We start from the raw sequence: 21,357 nt of genomic DNA on the forward strand, positions 1-21,357 counted from the left end.
CTGATTCCTCCAGCTCCGTTTTTCTTTCTTAAGATTGCTTTGGCTATTCGGGGTCTTTTGTGTTTCCATACAAATTGTGAAATTTTTTGTTCTAGTTCTGTGAAAAATGCCAATGGTAGTTTGATAGGGATTGCATTGAATCTGTAGATTGCTTTGGCTAGTATAGTCATTTTCACAATGTAGATTCTTCCAATCCAAGAACATGGTATGTCTCTCCATCTATTTGTATCATCTTTAATTTCTTTCATCAGTGTCTTATAATTTTCTGCATACAGGTCTTTTGTCTCCTTAGGTAGGTTTATTCCTAGATATTTTATTCTTTTTGTTGCAGTGGTAAATGGGAGTGTTTTCTTAATTTCACTTTCAGATTTTTCATCATTAGTGTGTAGGAATGCAAGAGATTTCTGTGCATTAATTTTGTATCCTGCTACTTTACCAAATTCATTGGTTAGCTCTAGTAGTTTTCTGATAGCATCTGTAGGATTCTCTATGTATAGTATCATGTCATCTGCAAACAGTGACAGCTTTACTTCTTCTTTTCTGATTTGGATTCCTTTTATTTCTTTTTCTTCTCTGATTGCTGTGGCTAAAACTTCAAAAGCTATGTTGAATAATAGTGGTGAGAGTGGGCAACCTTGTCTTGTTCCTGATCTTAGTGGAAATGGTTTCAGTTTTTCACCATTGAGGACAATGTTGGCTGTGGGTTTGTCATATATGGCCTTTATTATGTTGAGAAAAGTTCCCTCTATGCCTACTTTCTGCAGGGCTTTTATCATAAATGGGTGTTGAATTTTGTCAAAAGCTTTCTCTGCATCTATTGAGATGATCATATGGTTTTTCTCCTTCAATTTGTAAATATGGTGTATCACGTTGATTGATTTGCATATATTGAAGAATCCTTGCATTCCTGGGATAAACTCCACTTGATCATGGTGTATGATCCTTTTAATGTGCTGTTGGATTCTGTTTGCTAGTATTTTGTTGAGGATTTTTGCATCTATGTTCATCAGTGATATTGGCCTGTAGTTTTCTTTCTTTGTGACATCTTTGTCTGGTTTTGGTATCAGAGTGATGGTGACCTTGTAGAATGAGTTTGGGAGTGTTCCTACCTCTGCTATATTTGGAAGAGTTTGAGAAGGATAGGTGTTAGCTCTTCTCTAAATGTTTGATAGAATTCGCCTGTGAAGCCATCTGGTCCTGGGCTTTTGTTTGTTGGAAGATTTTTAATCACAGTTTCAATTTCAGTACTTGTGATTGGTCTGTTCATATTTTCTGTTTCTTCCTGGTTCAGTCTTGGAAGGTTGTGCATTTTTAAGAATTTGTCCATTTCTTCCAGGTTGTCCATTTTATTGGCATATTGTTGCTTATAGTAATCTCTCATGATCCTTCGTATTTCTACAGTGTCAGTTGTTACTTCTCCTTTTTCATTTCTAATTCTATTGATTTAAGTCTTCTCCCTTTTTTTCTTGCTAAGTCTGGCTAATGGTTTATCAATTTTGTTTATCTTCTCAAAGAAAAGAACCAACTTTTAGTCTTATTGATCTTTGCTATCTTTTCCTGCATTTCTTTTTCATTTATTTCTGATCTGATCTTTATGATTTCTTTCCTTCTGCTAACTTTGGTTTTTTTTTGTTCTTTCTCTAATTGCTTTAGGTGTAAGGTTAGGTTGTTTATTTGAGATGTTTCTTGTTTCTTAAGGTAGGCTTGTATAGCTATAAACTTCCCTCTTAGAACTGCTTTTGCTGCATCCCATAGGTTTTGGGTCGTTGTGTTTTCATTGTCATTTGTTTCTAGGTATGTTTTGTTTTCCTCTTTGATTTCTTCAGTGATCTCTTGGTTATTAAGTAGTGTGTTGTTTAGCCTCCATGTGTTTGTATTTCTTACAGATTTTTTCCTGTAATTGATATGTAGTCTCATAGCGCTGTGGTCAGAAAAGATACTTGATACGATTTCAGTTTTCTTAAATTTACCAAGGCTTGATTTGTGACCCAAGATGTGATCTATCCTGGAGAATGTTCCATGAGCACTTGAGAAGAATGTGTATTCTGTTGGTTTTGGATGGAATGTCCTGTAAATATCAATTAAGTCCATCTTGTTTAATGTATCATTTAAAGCTTGTGTTTCCTTATTTATTTTCATTTTGGATGATCTGTGCATTGGTGAATGTGGGGTGTTAAAGTCCCCTACTATGATTGTGTTGCTGTCGATTTCCCCTTTTATGGCTGTTAGTATTTGCCTTATGTATTGAGGTGCTCCTATGTTGGGTGCATAAATATTTACAATTGTTATATCTTCTTCTTGGATTGCTCCCTTGATCATTATGTAGTGTCCTTCTTTGTCTCTTGTAATCGTCTTTGTTTTAAAGTCTATTTTGTCTGATATGAGAATTGCTACTCCAGCTTTCTTTTGATTTCCATTTGTGTGGAATATCTTTTTCCATCCCCTCACTTTCAGTCTGTATGTGTCCCTAGGTCTGAAGTCGGTCTCCTGTAGACAGCATATATACGGGTCTTGTTTTTGTATCCATTCAGCCAGTGTATGTCTTTTGGTTGGAGCATTTAATCCATTTACATTTAAGGTAAATATCGATATGCATGTTCCTATTACCATTTTCTTAATTGTTTGGGGTTTATTATTGTAGGTCTTCTCCTTCTCTTGTGTTTCCTGCCTAGAGAAGTTCCTTTAGCATTTGTTTTAAGCTGGTTTGGTGGTGCTGAATTCTCTTAGCTTTTGCTTGTCTGTAGAGCTTTTAATTTCTCCGTCAGATCTGAATGAGATCCTTGCTGGGTAGAGTAATCTTGGTTGTAGGTTTTTCTCTTTCATCACTTTAAATATGTCCTGCCACTCCCTTCTGGCTTGCAGAGTTTCAGCTGAAAGATCAGATGTTAACCTTATGGGGATTCCCTTATGTGTTACTTGTTGTTTTTCCTTTGCTGCTTTTAATATTTTTTCTTTGTATTTAATTTTTGATAGTTTGATTAATATGTGTCTTGGCATGTTTCTCCTTGGATTTATACTGTATCGGACTCTCTGTGCTTCCTGGGCTTGATTAACTATTTCCTTTCCCATATTAGGGAAGTTTTCAACTATAATCTCTTCAAATATTTTCTCTGTCCTTTTCTTTTTCTCTTCTTCTTCTGGGACCCCTATAATTCGAATGTTGGTGCGTTTAATGTTGTCCCAGAGGTCTCTGAGACTGTCCTCAATTCTTTTCATTCTTTTTTCTGCTCTGCAGTAGTTATTTCCACTGTTTTATCTTCCAGGTCACTTATCCGTTCTTCTGCCTCAGTTATTCTGCTATCGATCCCTTCTAGGGAATTTTTAATTTCATTTATTTTGTTGTTCATCTCTGTTTGTTTGCTCTTTAGTTCTTCTAGGTCCTTGTTAAACGTTTCTTGTATTTTCTCCATTCTATTTCCAAGATTTTGGATCATCTTTACTATCATTATTCTGAATTCTTTTTCAGGTAGAACGCCTATTTCCTCTTCATTTGTTAGGTCTGGTGGGTTTTTGCCTTGCTCCTTCATCTGCTGTGTGTTTCTCTGTCTTCTCATTTTGCTTAACTTACTGTGTTTGGGGTCTCCCTTTCGCAGGTTGCAAGTTTGTAGTTTCCATTGTTTTTGGTGTCTGTCCCCAGTAGCTAAGGTTGGTTCAGTGTGTTGTGTAGGCTTCCTGATGGAGGGGACTAGTGCCTGTGTTCTGGTGGATGAGGCTGGATCTTGTCTTTCTGGTGGGCAGGTCCACGTCTGGTGGTGTGTTTTGGGGTGTCTGTAGCCTTGTTATGATTTTAGGCAGCCTCTGTGCTAATGGATGGGGTTGTGTTCCTGTCTTGCTAGTTGTTTGGCATAGGGTGTCCTGCACTGTAGCTTGCTGGTCGTTGAGTGGAGCTGGGTCTTCGCATTGAGATGGAGATCTCTGGGAGGTTTTCACCATTTGATATGACGTGGAGCTGGGAGGCCTCTTGTGGACCAGTGTCCTGAACTTGGCTCTCCCATCTCAGAGGCACAGCCCTGACACCTGGCTGGAGCACCAAGAGCCTGTCCTCCACGCAGCTCAGAATAAAAGGGAGAAAAAAAAGAAAAAAAGAAAGAAAGAAAGAAGATAAAATAAAATAAAGTAAAATAAAATAAAGTTATTAAAATAAAAAATAATTACTAAGAAAAAAAATTTTTTTAAGTAATAAAAAAAAGAACGGACAGACAGAACCCTAGGACAAACGGTAAAAGCAAAGCTATACAGACAAAATCACACACAGAAGCATACACATACACACTCACAAAAAGAGAACAAGGGGGAAAAATATATATATATCGTTGCCCCCAAAGTCCACCTCCTCAATTTGGGATGATTTGTTGCCTATTCAGGTATTCCACAGATGCAGGGTACATCAAGGTGATTGTGGAGATTTAATCCACTGCTCCTGAGGCTGCTGGGAGAAATTTCCTTTTCTCTTCTTTGTTCGCACAGCTCCTGGGCTTCAGCTTTGGATTTGGACCCGCCTCTGCGTGTAGGTCGCCTGAGGGCGTCTGTTCTTCGCTCAGGCAGGATGGGGTTAAACGAGCAGCTGCTTCGGGGGCTCTGGCTCACTCAGGCCGGGGGGAGGGAGGGGTACGGATGCGGGGCAAGCCTGCGGCAGCAGAGGCCAGCCTGACATTGCACCAGCCTGAGGCACGCCATGTGTTCTCCCGGGGAACTTGTCCCTGGATCATGGGTCCCTGGTAGTGGCAGGCTGCACAGGCACCTGGGAGGGGAGGTGTGGAGAGTGACCTGTGCTTGCAAAGAGGCTTCTTGGTGGCTGCAGCAGCCTTAGCGTCTCATGCCCGTCTCGGGGGTTCGCGCTGATAGCCGCAGCTCGCGCCCGTCTCTGGACCTCGTTTAGGCAGCGCTCTGAATCCCCTCTCCTCGCGCACCAGGAAACAAAAAGGCAAGAAAAAGTCTCTTGTCTCTTCGGCAGCTCCAGACTATTTCCCGGACTCCCTCCCGGCTAGCTGTGGCACACTAGCCCCTTCAGGCTGTGTTCACGCAGCCAACCCCAGTCCTCTCCCTGCGGTCCGACCTCCGACCTCCGAAGCCCGAGCCTCAGCTCCCAGCCCCCACCCGCCCCGGCAGGTGAGCAACCAAGCCTCTCGGGCTGGTGAGTGCTGGTCGGCTTCGATCATCTGTGTGGGAGTCTCTCCACTTTGCCCTCCGCACCCCTGTTGCTGTGCTCTCCTCCGTGGCTCCGAAGCTTCCCCCCTCCGCCCCCCGCAGTCTCCGCCCGTGAAGGGGCTTCCTAGTGCGTGGAAACCTTTCCTCCTTCACAGCTCCCTCCCGCTGGTGCAGATCCCGTCCCTATTCTTTTGCCTCTGTTTTTTCTTTTTTCTTTTGCCCTACCCAGGTACGTGAGGAGTTTCTTGCCTTTTGGGAGGTCTTAGGTCTTCTGCCAGCGTTCAGTAGGTGTTCTGTAGGAGTTGTTCCACATGTAGATGTATTTCTGATGTATTTGTGGGGAGGAAGGTGATCTCCGCATCTTACTCTTCCGCCATCTTGAAGCTCCTCCTCTACGTAGTGATTTGACATTTGCATACATTATGGAACAGTCATCATGATAAGTCTAGTAACCATCTGTCCCCATACAAAGTTATTACAATATTATTGGTCATGTTCTTCATGCTGTATATTACATCTGCATGACTTATTTATATTACAACTGTATGTTTTTACCTCTTTATCTTCTTCGTGTGTTTTGTCCTCCCTCCCATACTCTTTTGTTTTCTGGTTGTAAGGGGAAAAAGACCTGAAAATTAGCAAGGGAAGACCTGCAGCTAAGCTCATTGACTCAGTAGACTTAATTTTACAGAAAATATTGAGTGAGTATGAGTCAACTTGCATGGCAGTAAGTGTTAGCTCTCCTCACCCAAGAAAAGTGCAGTTTGGCTTTTGGACAGAAGGGGGTGTTTCTGTTGCCCTGAGCTTTGTAACTGCATCCTAAAAGGTGAGGTTACTCCTAAGACTGATCATTTGATAAACAGGGTGTTTTTGTATGTTTTAGCACTATATAACAGTAAAGATTAGTTTGGGAGAAGCCAAATAAGTATTTTCTAGAGATTTCTAATTTTTTCTTGATTGAAGTAGTTTTCTTTTTTCTATTTAGAGAACCGTATTCTTGTAAGATGTCTTTTAAAAGGTAGAATTTTCAACTTGATTATTCATCCTTTATATTATCATAAAATGTTGAACAATTTTACCTAGCAATATCCCATAATGTCTCTGTGCTTTGTGCTGTGGTCTGATAAATTGTTAAAATCATACCAAGAAGTTTACAGTCTTGGACTCTACTTCACAGTCAACACATATAAAGTATGTATTAATATTAGGTAAATGAACACATAAAAAGACACTTGGAATTATTAGTCATTAGGGAAATGAGATACCACTGTAAACCTATTACAGTGACAAAAATGAAAATGACTAATCATACCGAATGTTGGCAAGATGTAGAGGATCTAGAACTCTCATACTCCTCTGGTGGGAATGTCAAATGGTTCAGCTGATCTGGAAAACATTTTGGCAGTATCTTATAAAGTTAAATATATAATTACCATATCATCCAGCCATTCCACTCCTAGATATTTGCCCAAGAGGAACAAGAGCATATGTCATACAAAGACTTGTACATGAATGCTCATAGCAGCTTTATTTGTGATAGCCAACAACTGGAAACAGCCCAAATGTCTGTCAGCAGGTGAATAAGTAAACAGATTTATGCAATGGAATATTACTCAGCAAAAAAGGAAGTGAAATATTAATGTACACAACAACATGGATGAATCTCAAAGTAATTATGCTGATGAAAGAAGACAGAGAAAATAAGAGTACATGCTACATGACTGCATTTATATTAAATTGTAGAAAATATAAACTAAGCTGCAGTGACAGAAAGTAGATCCAGTGGTTACAACTTTTGAGGATGATGAGTAAGTTCATTATCTTGATTGCGGTGATACATAGGCATGTACATATGTCAAAACTTTAAATATGTGCAATTTATTGTAAGTTGATACTTCAGTAAAGCTGTTTATAAAAACAATATTATATTTGAATTTGGTGTTCTTGGAACTTTTTTTTTTTAATTTCAGGGAGGAAATCCTTCAGCAGTCTTTGTGGGAAAGAGTATCAACTCATGTGATTGAAAACATCTATCTTCCAGCTGCACAGACCATGAATTCTGGAACTTTTAATACAACAGTGGATATCAAGCTTAAACAGTGGACTGATAAGCAGCTTCCTAATAAAGCAGTCGAGGTTAGGATATAATTTAATTAAATGGGTAAGAAGCATTATCTGAAGGGATTAGGAGCTGTGAATTTTAGGTTTTATTCCTATCACAGCCACTATCTTTCTCTTTGGTCCTTATGCTCCTTTTATTCTTTATTCCTAATCTCTGTATTGGGATTAACCTTAATGCTCCTACCAGTGACTACTGTCAAAAAAATTTACTATTTGGTATGGTGTTGGTCTGAGGGTATTGGTTCTCCTTCCAAAGGTAGCACTTAAAACAGGCAAAATTTGTTTGAATGTGAAATACTTTTAACTTCTTCTGTGGTTAGAGATTCCATAAGGAAAATGTTTAATGGATGAAACATTTTATTTGTTGATTTTCTGCAGGGCTCAATTTTACTTAAATAATTATTTCCTTAGTTAGGGCCCTGCCAGAAGGTTAGACTAGGAATTGTAAGAAAGTACCTTAGAGAATGCATTTCTGATACTCATGTATCTTGGCTCTACCACTTTGTAGCTATGCGATCCTTGGGCTATTTGCTTAATAACCTTCCTGTTTTCTCATCTATAAAATAAGAATGAAAGTGTTGCCTACATCACAAATTGTTGTAAGGAGTCAAGGAGTTAACATATGTAGAATACTTAGACAATATCTGGTCCATAATAACCATTTGGTAAATGCCAGCTGCTATTATGATGATTATGATCATCATCCTAGTTGATCTTGCCAGGCACATTACTCTGAAGAATGATTGTTGTAGATAAGAGCCAGTGTGTCCTTTGCTTTGATGTGAAGTTGCTCACAAAATTAGAATCCGTGTTAAAAATAATCTTGTTTTTCATACCTACCTTAGAAACAAAATGTCAGTGTCTAATTATTCAGGTGTATTTTACCCCTTTCCTATCTTTCCAGTCCTTGCTTCTTCTTTTTTCTTTTTTTTAAAGACACCAATTGTACTTGAACATTTGTTACCTTTTTTTTTTATTAATTAATTAATTAATTTATTTTTGGCTGTGTTGGGTCTTCGTTTCTGTGCGAGGGCTTTCTATAGTTGTGGCAAGCAGGGGCCACTCTTCATCGCGGTGCGCGGGCCTGTCACTATTGCGGCCTCTCTTGTGGAGTGCAGGCTCAGTAGCTGTGGCTCATGGGCCTAGTTGCTCCGCGGCATGTGGGATCTTCCCAGACCAGGGCTCGAACCCGTGTCCCCTGCATTAGCAGGCAGACTCTCAACCACTGCGCCACCGAGGAAGCCCCCAGTCCTTGCTTCTTTATCTCTGTTCTCAATTTCCTCAAGTCTCTTTTTCTAAGAACTCTTACAGCCACTCTATCTAAGCTCCATGTTGCTGACCCCTGGTCTCGACACACTTCCCCCTAAAGTAATTAGAGAGCTGCTGCCACTTCTTCTCCTCACTACTGGCTCTAACATTTTTCTGGACCCTGTCCCATGATAGCATATTTTCATATCCTAAGGTTCAAGCAGCAGAAGTGATCATAAAAATGGCAAGTGATTCTTTTGCTGCTTTCTCCCTTCACACATAGGTGTGGTAGAAAGACGTGAACCTGCTGAAGGTCAGGAAACAGATTTTAATACTCTATATTCTTGGACAGTCACCTTTCTTCTTTTAAAAAAAAAAAATTATTTATTTATTTATTTATTTATTTATGGCTGTGTTAGGTCTTCGTTTCCGTGCGAGGGCTTTCTCCAGTTGCAGCAAGTGGGGGCCACTCTTCATCGCGGTGCGCGGGCCTCTCACTATTGCGGCCTCTCTTGTTGCGGAGCACAGGCTCCAGACGCGCAGGCTCAGTAATTGTGGCTCACGGGCCTAGTTGCTCTGCGGCATGTGGGATCTTCCCAGACCAGGGCTCGAACCCTTGTCCCCTGCATTGGCAGGCAGATTCTTAACCACTGCGCCACCAGGGAAGCCCCAACAGTCACCTTTCTTTTTGCCATAATTTCTTAATGTTTAAAACGAAGAGGGCTAGATATAAAATACAATATTAACTAGCCCACTGAGTCGTAAGTAGGTTTAGTTCTTAATTGCTTTTGACACTGTGCTCTCCTTTCACTGTTCAGATAATTGGGAATTAGCAATAGTACAAGGCTGAATAATACCTGTGTTCGAAAGTATTGACACATTACCTCATGTATTTGCATAAGGGCAAAGATGTGAAAAAACTAAATCATTAAGAAATTTTAAACTTTTTACAGTATGGAAGAGGCAGGCAAACTCAGATGTTGTAGAGAGTGAAGTAAATAAGTAAGTGAACCGAGTCTGGTGGCTGATGTGGCCTGTGTGCCTTCTCTGAAGGGACAGGCAGCTCCTGTTTAGCTCCAGCGGGCGAAGGTATGCAAGAACGTGGGCCAAGTGTTGCCAGGTGGTTCAAGTGAGGCTGGAAGCATGGATTTTATAGGAAGTCTCTCAGTTTTTAAATGTTGGTTACGAATTTTTTAAAATTTGAGATGCTGTGTATGTGTAGCGAAACATGTCAGGAGGCCAAGTCTATTCCACCAGCTACCAGTATGAGCTCTTGAGGGCAGAATTTATATTTGCTATACCTTTTTAAAAAAATGTGATTTCATATGTATTTTCTGATAAACTGATTTATCTCATCTACTTGGCTTAAATTCATGTGTTTATTTTTCTTGTCACACATTAAATGAAAGTATGCAATATAGATGCAGCTTTTTTCTTTTAAATCATTCTAGGTTGCTTGGGAGACCCTACAAGAAGAATTTTCCCGCTTCATGACAGAACCGAAAGGAAAAGAGCATGATGACATATTTGATAAACTTAAAGAGGCTGTTAAGGAAGAAACTATTAAACGCCACAAGTGGAATGATTTTGCGGAGGACAGCTTGGTATGTCGTTTGTATATTAGGGTGCCAGCCTCATATTTTTATATAATTTCTCAAATTGATATACTTTTATAGAATTTTTTTTTTTTTTTTTTTTTTATGGCTGTGTTGGGTCTTCGTTTCTGTGCGAGGGCTTTCTCTTGTTGCGGCAAGTGGGGGCCACTCTTCATCGCGGTGCGTGGGCCTCTCACTATCGCGGCCTCTCTTGTTGCGGAGCACAGGCTCCAGACGCGCAGGCTCAGTAATTGTGGCTCACGGGCCTAGTTGCTCCGCGGCATGTGGGATCTTCCCAGACCAGGGCTCGAACCCGTGTCCCCTGCATTGGCAGGCAGATTCTCAACCACTGCGCCACCAGGGAAGCCCTATAGAATATTTTTATATGACTATTTAAATTAGGTTCTGAATTGAAAATAATGAAAGAAAGAAATAGATTTACAAAATATAATTGGCTTTTGATGTTTTTCTGCCCTTCTAAAATCGCCTTCTGCTATTTCTTTCTTGGCTGTCATTTCAGAAGAAAATCAAACCTTGCAGTAAACAGGTTTCTATAAACTTCCACAGAATTTACATGGGCCTGAACTACGGATAGCTGCTTCTCATTTTACCCTCAGTGGTAAAAGGGATTAGATGCATTGGTTTTCAGTGGAGTTGAGTCAAAATGTTAGATTCCTAAAGTCATAATGCTAACTACCATGTGTTGAATGCTTAGGAGGTACCAGAAACTCTATGTATTTTGTAAGCATGATTTTAGTTTGTTCTTAAGCAGTTCTATTGTTGTCACTGGCAAAGCTGGGATACGAGCCCCATTGTGTCTTAATTGTAAAGCCTGGCTCCTGACCTTCATCACCTGATAAATCTTTTGTTACGTAGAATGTTCTCATCACCTAATCAAACCTTTTTTAACCACCCACTCTGTTCAGACAATTATGGGAGGAACTGTTGAAAGATAAGATTGAGCAGTTTTCTAAAAATGCATATTTCACTGTGGGCTGATCGTAATTATAGGGTTTGTTTTTTTTTTAAGAAATGTTTGTCTTCATATTTGAAAACCATATTCATTCTTGTTGTAAATGCCTTAATAAGATTGTCTTACTGAGAGAGAGTGGTGCCGTTTTCATTCATTCATTAATTCAAAAGCTATAAGATTTGGAAACCAATTTTCTTACAATAAATAACTAACATTTACTTATGATTGTCTAGACCTCTTAAGCTTCCTTCCATTACATTTTCCATTGGTGTTAACAGTGAGATAATGGTTATTGCTTTTTTTTTTCTCCTCTCCTTTTTGAAAATGCTAACACATAGGTCATATGGCATAAAGAAGCAGTAGAGATGATCTGAATCATTAGCTCCTGAATACCAGGGTTCTAGGGTGTAATTTTATGTAGTTAAATATGTAATTCTCTACCCACCCCCCCAACCCCCAACTATCTTCTCGATGGTGAACTCATTTAATTTGGGCTAGGAGAAAATCTCCACTGTTTTATTTTTTAGACAGAAAGCTGACAAATAAGCAGGCAGATAATAGGACCCTCTGCATTTATGTGGGAGGGACATACTTTTATGTTGTAGATACATCTGCTAGTTTGGATATTTGCTGAGCTGTCAATTAGAATTAAAATTACTAAAATGACAAGATATACATCAAAATAGCTTTTTTTATTTCCTTGTTATTTCAGAGGGTTATTCAGCACAATGCTTTAGAAGATCGGTCCATATCTGATAAACAGCAGTGGGATGCAGCTATTTATTTTATGGAAGAGGCTCTTCAGGCTCGTCTCAAGGACAGTAAGTAGGGACATGGGTTTTTGAGTTTTGAGTATTCTCAGTGGATAAAGAGTCATCTAACTTTAGTGAACATTGGTTTAAAAAAAAACAAAAACTAACATCTCAAGTTCTTTGTCAGTACTGTTCTAGTTGAATATTATTTGTGCAATTCTTTGGTCAACTGCTTGTAACTATTAAAAATGTTAAATTGGACACATGATATTTTTATGTACTTATATTCTAAAAAGCTGTAATTCAGACTGTTTTAATGTTTGCTACTATACTTATGGGAACTTTATAAGCAATTATACTTTTCATAGATTCTAAACATATGTAATTAAATTCTTTCTTATATATGTACCCTATCAATTATATAGTTTTATTCTTTATTTCAACTGACTTCATATTGACACAGTGTTTTGAAGTGGTTAAGAAAGCAAGATAGTATTAGTTATAATTTATGTACCTGGTAAGTGATAAAATTCCTGATAAATTAAAAAAAATTGTTTTTAATTTTTCTAGCTGAAAATGCAATTGAAAATATGGTAGGTCCAGATTGGAAAAAGAGGTGGTTATACTGGAAGAATCGAACCCAAGAACAGGTAAAAACAAACAAATCTTTGGCATTTTAATTCAGGCATTAAAATATAACCTCTGAATGCCTCTAAGCCAAGCTTAATCATTTCAAATATTTTATATCGGCCTTTCTAAAAGACAATAAATCTTTAGAAAAAACAGTAAACTACAAAAGAAAGTTTAAAAAAAAAATGAGGTAGCTTTTTTAATTAAAAAGAGTGGTTGATTACTTTGTTCAAGTGCCTATTTGAGGTAAAATGAAGATTAAATTTATAAACAGAAGAAAAAATGACAAGGACTTCAGAGGATGTAGAATGAATGTGATTAGAATACAAGATATAATGACTTTTTAAAAAACCTTATTCTATTAATATTATCACTGGATTTTTCTGTTAGTTGTCTATTTAAATTATTTTATTCTTTTGCATTTTTTGCTCCTGTGTTCACAAAATAAGCATAAAAATTCAGACAGGAAGTAGAATTATAGAATTCATATTATAAACATTTAATGATCACTTTAAAAGAACAAAATGGTAAAGGCAAGTATAAATAACTTTAGAAATGAATAAATAGAGGGAAAATGTGTAATCATTAAAATCCTCCCCCCCTTTCCCCCACCCATTTTTATTCTTTCCTTGCTGTTATGGCTTCTTTTCCTATTAGCATTGAGTCTTACACCACCATCTCCTTCTTATGTTAATTCCTTAAATAAAAGATTGTAAATAGAATATAGAATCAAAATACATAGATGAAGGAAGTACTGAATAAGAAAAAGAGGTGGCATCCAATTTACTTTCCTTTCTTCCTTCCTTGAATCCATGTAATTAGAGAAATGAGACCATCAGATGTGTGTATATTGAGAGAGCAGATAAAGAGAATGAAAAATTACCAAATGACATATCATTCCTATTTTCTTCTTTTTTTATTTTTTTGTTTTTATTTTAAATACAGAGTTAATTATATAATCAACACCCTATTTTTTTCTGGTTTTATTCATTTCTTGTTTCATAAGATATCTATCAGATATAAGTCCCAGTTTGTCTTAAAATAGTGAGGGGACAGTCTTCCTCTTCTCTTTTTTTTCTGATATGATTTTTGTGGGAAAATGAGTCACTCAGAGACTGAAAAGAAGCTGAAGAAATGGACAGAGTTAGTGGTTGGGTCATGCATGTATTCAGAGTGCATCAGTTATCTCTGCTGTACAGATGGGCTGTGAGGAGGCGGTCTTTCAGAAAAGAATTCCTAGGGGATTCATCAGAGGTTTCTGACTTTGAGACAGGTAGAGGCATTGATTAGAAAGAACTGGTGTAAGGCAGATAAACTCCAAAGAAAAATGGTGTCTGACCTTTAAGGCTTAGTGAAATTAGGCCTAATTAGGTCTAGAACAATCAGTGATGGCAGAACTTGCCTCAGCAACTAGTAGTAAATATGCTTTGGCCAAACATTCTCAGAGAGGAATGATTCCTGGCTGTAAGTTACTTTCTCAGGAACTTGAACCCATAGGGAATCCCTTCAAGAGAAGCAGAGGAATTAGTTTTACTGCCAATGCAAGGATCTGTAGCCTAGAAGAGGAATTTGGAAACCCTTCAGAGAAGAGCTTCTCCTAGGGTTTCAGGGCAGCATGTGTAAGACTCAGTCTGACTGTAGAACAAACAGAGGCCATAGTTTGGAGTGTAGAGGGGAGGGACAGGAGAACCGCTGGGGAGGTGTTTGTATACGCAGGTTTTGTTTTCTCTGTCAAAGCAAAGCGTCATGTCAGACTCACCAACTCAAGCTCTCCTCTAACCTCTCTAACCCTCCCACTCCCAGTTGAAAACCACTGGTCTAGACTTCATACCTGGAGTTTTCAGTGAGAAACAGATTCTAGAAGTTGAGAATATCCCTGGGTCCCACACTGCAAGTTTAGATAGCTGTGTAACAGTTCCTTTTCTTTTTGAGTTGGCAGGATTTAGCAGGAAAAGAAACTTAAGATTGTCCTTTGCTAAAGATGAGAAATCCATGTTCTGAAAACTATGTTTTCCTTTTATATTGTTACTTTTTCCTAATCTTCTGGGGAAAAACCATTCCTTTGAAACATTTTCACTTTGAGCTAAACTAACGGAAATCTCGGTCAGGATAGATGGGAGAGTGGTGTTCTCCTGAACAGCCAGCGTGGTGGGAACAGGTGGCAGTGAAACAGGACAGGAAGAGTGGGAGAATATAGTCGGAGTTTTCCTTCCTGTCTCAGACCAAATAGCAGAAGTTTAAGGAAACAGTGAAATTTCTCTTTATTAAATTTCTTCTAATGTTTTCAGAGAATATTATTTAGTAGTTCCATTTACGAGCCATTTATTTGTGTTTCAGTGTTATTTTTATATAAATACTCAGATTCCATAGCTTGGTACAGTTTGGGGCAAAGTGCTATGGTAGTAACTTGTTTAGAGTAATTAGTGAAATTGAAGCTAGTTTCCTGTACCATGCAGTTTTGAAAGAATGATGGAAAAAATGAAAAGATAAAGTTAATTTGACACCGTACTGAGTCTTGCTGTCAGACTTACCACTAGTGTGTATGCTTTCCTCATTTGGTGAAGAGATTGTAAACAATTATAGAGAAGAGACTGGAAGTGAATTTAAGAATGTTGGGCACCTCACAGAAGCAATCTAAGAACGATTTTAATGAAAAGACTTTTTAAAAAAATCAGACTATGAATTTTGTATTTATCAGAAATGGGGCATGTCAACAGGCACAGGGCCTTACAGTCATCCAGTTCTTAGATATGAGGCATTTATAGAACATTATCTCTTCCCATGTATATAGGGCACTTTTTCCTAGATTGAAATCATACCCTAAGGTCAAGAAAGGAAGTACATAGTAAGGTGCCTGATCCTATAACTTGGACAGTAAAACATCTCAGCCAAAGTATCGATAAAATATAGCAAATAGGGCTAATCCCCTTCCCCCCTTGCCCCCTCATACATCCAGGTTGTTTTGCATTCATAAGCAGGGGTACTCTGGTTTTCCTTGTTTGTTGTGGTTGAGCTTGTGTCACCAATCGTGCAAAAGTAATATATTTATTAAAATTGGGACTCTGTTTTTATAATTATGCCAAATCATGAACCATCTAAACACAGTCCTCTTTTAAACATTTCAAAGTGTGTTCACAATGAAACCAAGAATGAACTGGAGAAGATGTTGAAATGTAATGAGGAGCACCCAGCTTATCTTGCAAATGATGAGATAACTACAGTCCGAAAGAACCTTGAATCCCGAGGAGTAGAAGTAGACCCAAGCTTGGTAATAAACTGCTGAAAAGCATGAATTTGCTTCCTTAGTCTTTGTTTCTTGTAGTAAAATGTTACTACTTCTGATGTATTACTTAGATATTTAAGTGCTTAATTGCACTTTGATCGTGTGTACTTTTGCTGACAAAAAGAACTTGGTCATTTTGAGTGTGGAAACAGTTGAAATTTTTTTTTTTTTTTTCTAAAGGATTTTCTTATTTATTTATTTATTTATTTATTTATTTTTGGCTGTGTTGGGTCTTCGGTTCGTGCGAGGGCTTTCTCCAGTTGCGGCAAGCGGGGGCCACTCTTCATCGCGGTGCGGGGACCGCTCTTCATCGCGGTGCGCGGGCCTTTCTCTATCGCGGCCCCTCCCGTCGCGGGGCACAGGCTCCAGACGCGCAGGCTCAGCAATTGTGGCTCACGGGCCGAGCTGCTCCGTGGCATGTGGGATCTTCCCAGACCAGGGCTCGAACCCGTGTCCCCTGCATTAGCAGGCAGATTCTCAACCACTGCGCCACCAGGGAAGCCCAACAGTTGAAATTTTATTCTCAGTATTGCTTTAAGTATAATGCTTTAATTTGTAAATGGGGAACTTGAGACTTAGAAAAGGGAAGTTGTCTGGGCAAATTCAGCAGTAAGTTCTGGCAAAAGGGGAGGGACCCCACCCAGATCTCTGCACTATGTTACACTGTTTCAGATTACAGAATGAAATTTTTGCTTAAATGTGGCTCACTTATATGTATGTTTTTTCAGTCAAATGTATCTTAATCAGGTATGAGTAAATTGGATAATGCCTTTGGGTTCTGTCTCATTTTCTTTCTTCATAATAAATATGAGGATATATAATTATAGTTTAGACTACTTTTGCTTACCTTCATGATGCTTATTTGGAGAAAATTTAAAAAAAACAATTGTGTTTCTGGGCCTGTGTTCCCTAGTTAGTTAGGGTGTAAGAGATCAAAACTTCATTTTAACATTAGCTTAAATTAGCTTAAGTGAACCCCATTTAGAAAAGTAATTCTAGTGAGGAAAACAATCATTTAAGAAGTTTCAGGGCCATGCATAGATTCTTTTAAAGATTTATTTGCTATTTATATTTCTGCACTTGAGAAATGAGTATTCTTAATTTAAAATCCACCAGAGGTCAGAACAAGAAAAGAAAACTGATGAGAAGAAACAGTTAAAGCTGCTATACATCTCATTGTTTATAAATTGAAAATAAAATTAAAACTAATGATTACATGAAATTATTAGTTGAATATAGATTTCATTTATCCACATTGGTCCTAGCTCTTACTAACAGTAAGTTCTGTTCGGTTGGATACTTTTGAACTTTATAAGTGGTTAATACAATAGGAGGGACTTTATCTATATCTTAGGATATGGATTGGCTGTATATCTTAATTACTTTCTGTGAGTGAGAAAATATCAGGTTTTTTCCAAGAGAAACTGTGTTCACTGCATTTTATGAAGCTATAAAATAAGTAGCAAAGTACTGTGATAAGAAAAGTGGATGGATTAGATGTCAGGAGATGTGAATTCCAGTACACTTCCATTCCATGAGCTAGTAATACTGCCTTTAGTTACTGGTATAATCTCAGCCCCCTTTTCTCATCTCTCAAATGGTGTTGATGATGCTTGTTCTACTTTCTCAACATTATTTTTGTCGTGCTCGAAAAAAGACAATGGTGTGGAAGACTTCTGAACACCCTAACAGACTATATAATAAAGTGGTGGGGGTCATATTGCTGAGGGAACAATGAAATTTCATAATGAGAAAGGAAATGTTGTTGGGTTGATGGACATGGTCTGAGACCAGCTTCCTAGTCTGACTCTGACCTCAGACAAGGCTCACAACCTCTTTTTGCCTTGGACACCTTATCTCTAACTAGAGGAAGATAATCTCCACCCTCTCTACTCTACAAGATGATTAATAATAATGCTTGTTAGAAACACTGCAAATGTTGAAGTATATAGACTGGTAAGGAGTCAGAGTACTAGTGATCTAATCTTTATCTTAAAAAAAAAATTTTTAATGGATATAAAAGTTTGATAGAATAACAACATTGCCATTGGTTTTAATTAACTTTTTTATAAGTAAACTTTGTATATGACTTTTCAGAATGTGTTTGATCAACCTGGAGAGCATACAGTAACTCTTTGGTCTGTTTTCTTTTTATTATTTTAGATCAAGGATACTTGGCACCAAGTTTATAGAAGACATTTCTTAAAAACAGCTCTAAACCATTGTAACCTTTGTCGAAGAGGCTTCTATTACTACCAGAGGCATTTTGTAGATTCTGAGGTAAGGTTTCCAGAAACAAAGAGAGATGTATTTTAGTGATAGTTGTTTAATTGCTTAAAAGTAAGCTTGAGGTTTAGCATTAACTTTAAGTCTTCTGATCTTCTGAAAAAAAGTATGTGTAATTTACAGAGTGATCTAACTCTTATTTTTTCAAAGATATTTACCACTTTTGTAGTAATTACATTTTACATACATATCATCCCAGTGCATATTAGATCGTGTGCATATAATAGGCACTACACTACTTTTTAAAGATTTTTTTAAGAATTAACTTTATGTTAGAAAATAATACTTTCCCATTATAGAAAGTAAATGGAATAAATAAATGTTAAAAAAAAACATGCAAAAGGAAACAGTATTTTATAATCCCCTGACCTAGAAGTACTTTTAGTTAACATTTTTATGTATATCCATTCACCTCTTTCTATACATGTCGTATGTATATGTGTGTAGATATATAACATAACCATTTATTTGCATAATGGAAATAATAATGCACTACATTTTTTATCATGCTTTCCCCCCATATTATAATTCTTTCTTTATACCATGAAAATCTTTTTTTTGTTTTTGAATTTTATCCTATTTATTTTTTTTATACAGCACGTTCTTATTAGTTATCTATTTTATACATATTAGTGTATATATGTCAATCCCAATCTCCCAATTCATCCCACCACCACCACCCCTCTCCCTGCTTTCCCCCCTTGGTGTCCATATGTTTGTTCACTACATCTGTGTCTCTATTTCTTCCTTGCAAACCAGTTCATCTGTACCATTTTTCTAGATTCCACATATCTGCATTAATATACAACATTTGTTTTTCTCTTTCTGACTTACTTCACTCTGTTTGACAGTCTCTAGGTCTATCCATGTCTCTACAAATGACCCAGTTTCGTTCCTTTTTATGGCTGAGTAATATTCCATTGTATATATGTCCCACATCTTCTTTATCCATTCGTCTTTCGATGGGCATTTACATTGCTTCCATAGCTGTCTGTTGTAAATAGTGCTGCAGTGAACATTAGGGTGCATGTGTCTTTTTGAATTATGGTTTTCTCTGTGTATATGGCCTGTAGTGGGATTGCTGGGTCATATGGTAATTCTATTTTTAGTTTTTTAAGGAACCTCCATACTATTCTCCACAGTGACTATCAATTTACATTCCCACCAACAGTGCAAGAGGGTTCCCTTTTCTCCACACCCTCTCCAGCGTTTGTTGTTTGTAGATTTTCTGATGATGCCCATTCTAACCGGTGTGAAGTGATACCTCATTGTAATTTTGATTTCCATTTCTCTAATAATTAGTGATGTTGAGCAGCTTTTCTTGTGCCTCTTGGCCATCTGTATGTCTTCTTTGGAGAAATGTCTATTTAGGTCTTCTGCCGATTTTTGGATTGGGTTGTTTGTTTTTTTACTATTGAGCTGCATGAGCTGTTTATATATTTTGGAGATTAATGCTTTGTCCATTGATTCATTTGCAAATGTTTTCTCCCATTCTGAGGGTTGTCTTTTCGTCTTGTTTATAGTTTCCTTGCTGTGCAAAAGCTTTTAAGTTTCATTAGGTCCCATTTCTTTATTTTTGTTTTTATTTCCACTACTCTAGGAGGTGGGTCAAAAAAGATCTCGCTGTGATTTATGTCAAAGAGTGTTCTTCCTAGGTTTTCCTGTAAGAGTTTTATAGTGTCTGGCCTTACATTTAGGTCTTGAATCCATTTTGAGTTTATTTTTGTGTATGGTGTTAGGGAGTGTTCTAATTTCATTCTTTTACATGTAGCTGTCCAGTTTTCCCAGCACCACTTATTGAAGAGACTGTCTTTTCTCCATTGTATATCCTTGCCTCCTTTGTCATAGATTAGTTGACCATAGGTGCGTGGGTTTATCTCTGGGCTTTCTATCCTGTTCCATTGATCTATATTTCTGTTTTTGTGCCAGTACCATATTGTCTTGATTACTGTAACTTTGTAGTATAGTCCGAAGTCAGGGAGTCTGATTCCTCCAGCTCCGTTTTTTCCCTCAGGATTGCTTTGGCTATTCAAGGTCTTTTGTGTCTCCATACAAATTTTAATATATTTTTTTTGTTCTAGTTCTGTAAAAAATGCCATTTGTAATTTCATAGGGATTGCATTGAATCTGTAGATTGCTTTAGGTAGTACAGTCATTTTCACAATATTGATTCTTCCAATCCAAGAACATGGTATATGTCTCCATCTGTTTGTGTCATCTTTGATTTCTTTCATCAGTGTCTTATAGTTTTCTGAGTACAGGTCTTTTACCTCCTTAGGTAGGTTTATTCCCAGGTATTTTATTCTTTTTGTTTCAGTGGTGAATGGGATTGTTTCCTTAATTTCTCTTTCTGATCTTTTGTTGTTAGTGTATAGGAATGCAAGAGATTTCTGTGCATTAATTTTGTAGCCTGCAACTTTACCAAATTCATTGATTAGCTCTAGTAGTTTTCTGGTGGCATCTTTAGGATTCTCTATGTATAGTATCATGTCATCTGCAAACAGTGACAGTTTTACTTCTTCTTTTCCCATTTGTATTCCTTTTATTTCTTTTTCTTCTCTGATTGCTATGGCTAGGACTTCCAAAACTATGTGGAATAATAATGGCGAGAATGGACATCCTTGTCTTGTTCCCGATCTTAGAGGAAATGCTTTCAGTTTTTCACCACTGAGAATGATGTTTGCTGTGGATTTGTCATACCTGGCCTTTATTATGTTGAGATAGGTTCCCTCTATGCCCACTTTCTGGAGAGTTTTCATCATGAATGGGTGTTCAATTTTGTCAAAAGCTTTTTCTGCATCTAGTGAGATGATCGTATGGTTTTTATTCTTCAGTTTGTTAATATGGTGTATCACATTGATTGATTTGCGTATTTTGAAGAATCCTTGCATCCCTGGGATAAATCACACTTCATCATGGTGTATGATCCTTTCAGTGTGTTGCTGGATTCTGTTTGCTAGGATTTTGTTGAGGATTTTTACATCTAAATTCATCAGTGATATTGGTCTGTAATTTTCTTTTTTTGTAGTGTCTTTGTCTGGTTTTGGTATCAGGGTAATGGTGGCCTTGTAGAATGAGTTTGGGAGTGTTCCTTCCTCTGCAATTTTTTGGAAGAGTTTGAGAAGGATGGGTATTAGCTCTTCTCTAAATGTTTGATAGAAATCGCCTGTGAAGCCATCTGGTCCTGGGCTTTTATTTGTTAGGAGATTTTTAATCACAGTTTCATTACTTGTAATTGGTCTGTTCATATTTTCTGTTTCTTCCTGGTTCAGTCTTGGAAGCTTATACCTTTCTAAGAATTTGTCCATTTCTTACAGATTT

The 21,357-nt window shown here is 37.6% G+C and overlaps 1 protein-coding gene across 8 annotated transcripts in view; it reads left to right on the plus strand.

The window, feature by feature from the left end:
- OPA1 (OPA1 mitochondrial dynamin like GTPase) overlaps nt 1-21,357 on the plus strand; it is a 100,128-nt gene that overhangs the window by 51,525 nt on the left and 27,246 nt on the right. For all 8 annotated transcript variants that reach the window (XM_057545306.1, XM_057545309.1, XM_057545307.1 and 5 more), the window contains 6 exons: nt 7,119-7,284; nt 9,969-10,121; nt 11,798-11,906; nt 12,408-12,487; nt 15,595-15,735; nt 17,914-18,030. In XM_057545306.1, coding sequence (XP_057401289.1) covers nt 7,119-7,284; nt 9,969-10,121; nt 11,798-11,906; nt 12,408-12,487; nt 15,595-15,735; nt 17,914-18,030 — 766 coding nt within the window. The remainder of the gene's footprint in view (nt 1-7,118; nt 7,285-9,968; nt 10,122-11,797; nt 11,907-12,407; nt 12,488-15,594; nt 15,736-17,913; nt 18,031-21,357) is intronic.

This window comes from Balaenoptera acutorostrata, chromosome 4 (genome assembly GCF_949987535.1).
Source record: "Balaenoptera acutorostrata chromosome 4, mBalAcu1.1, whole genome shotgun sequence".
Taxonomy (NCBI): domain Eukaryota; kingdom Metazoa; phylum Chordata; class Mammalia; order Artiodactyla; family Balaenopteridae; genus Balaenoptera; species Balaenoptera acutorostrata.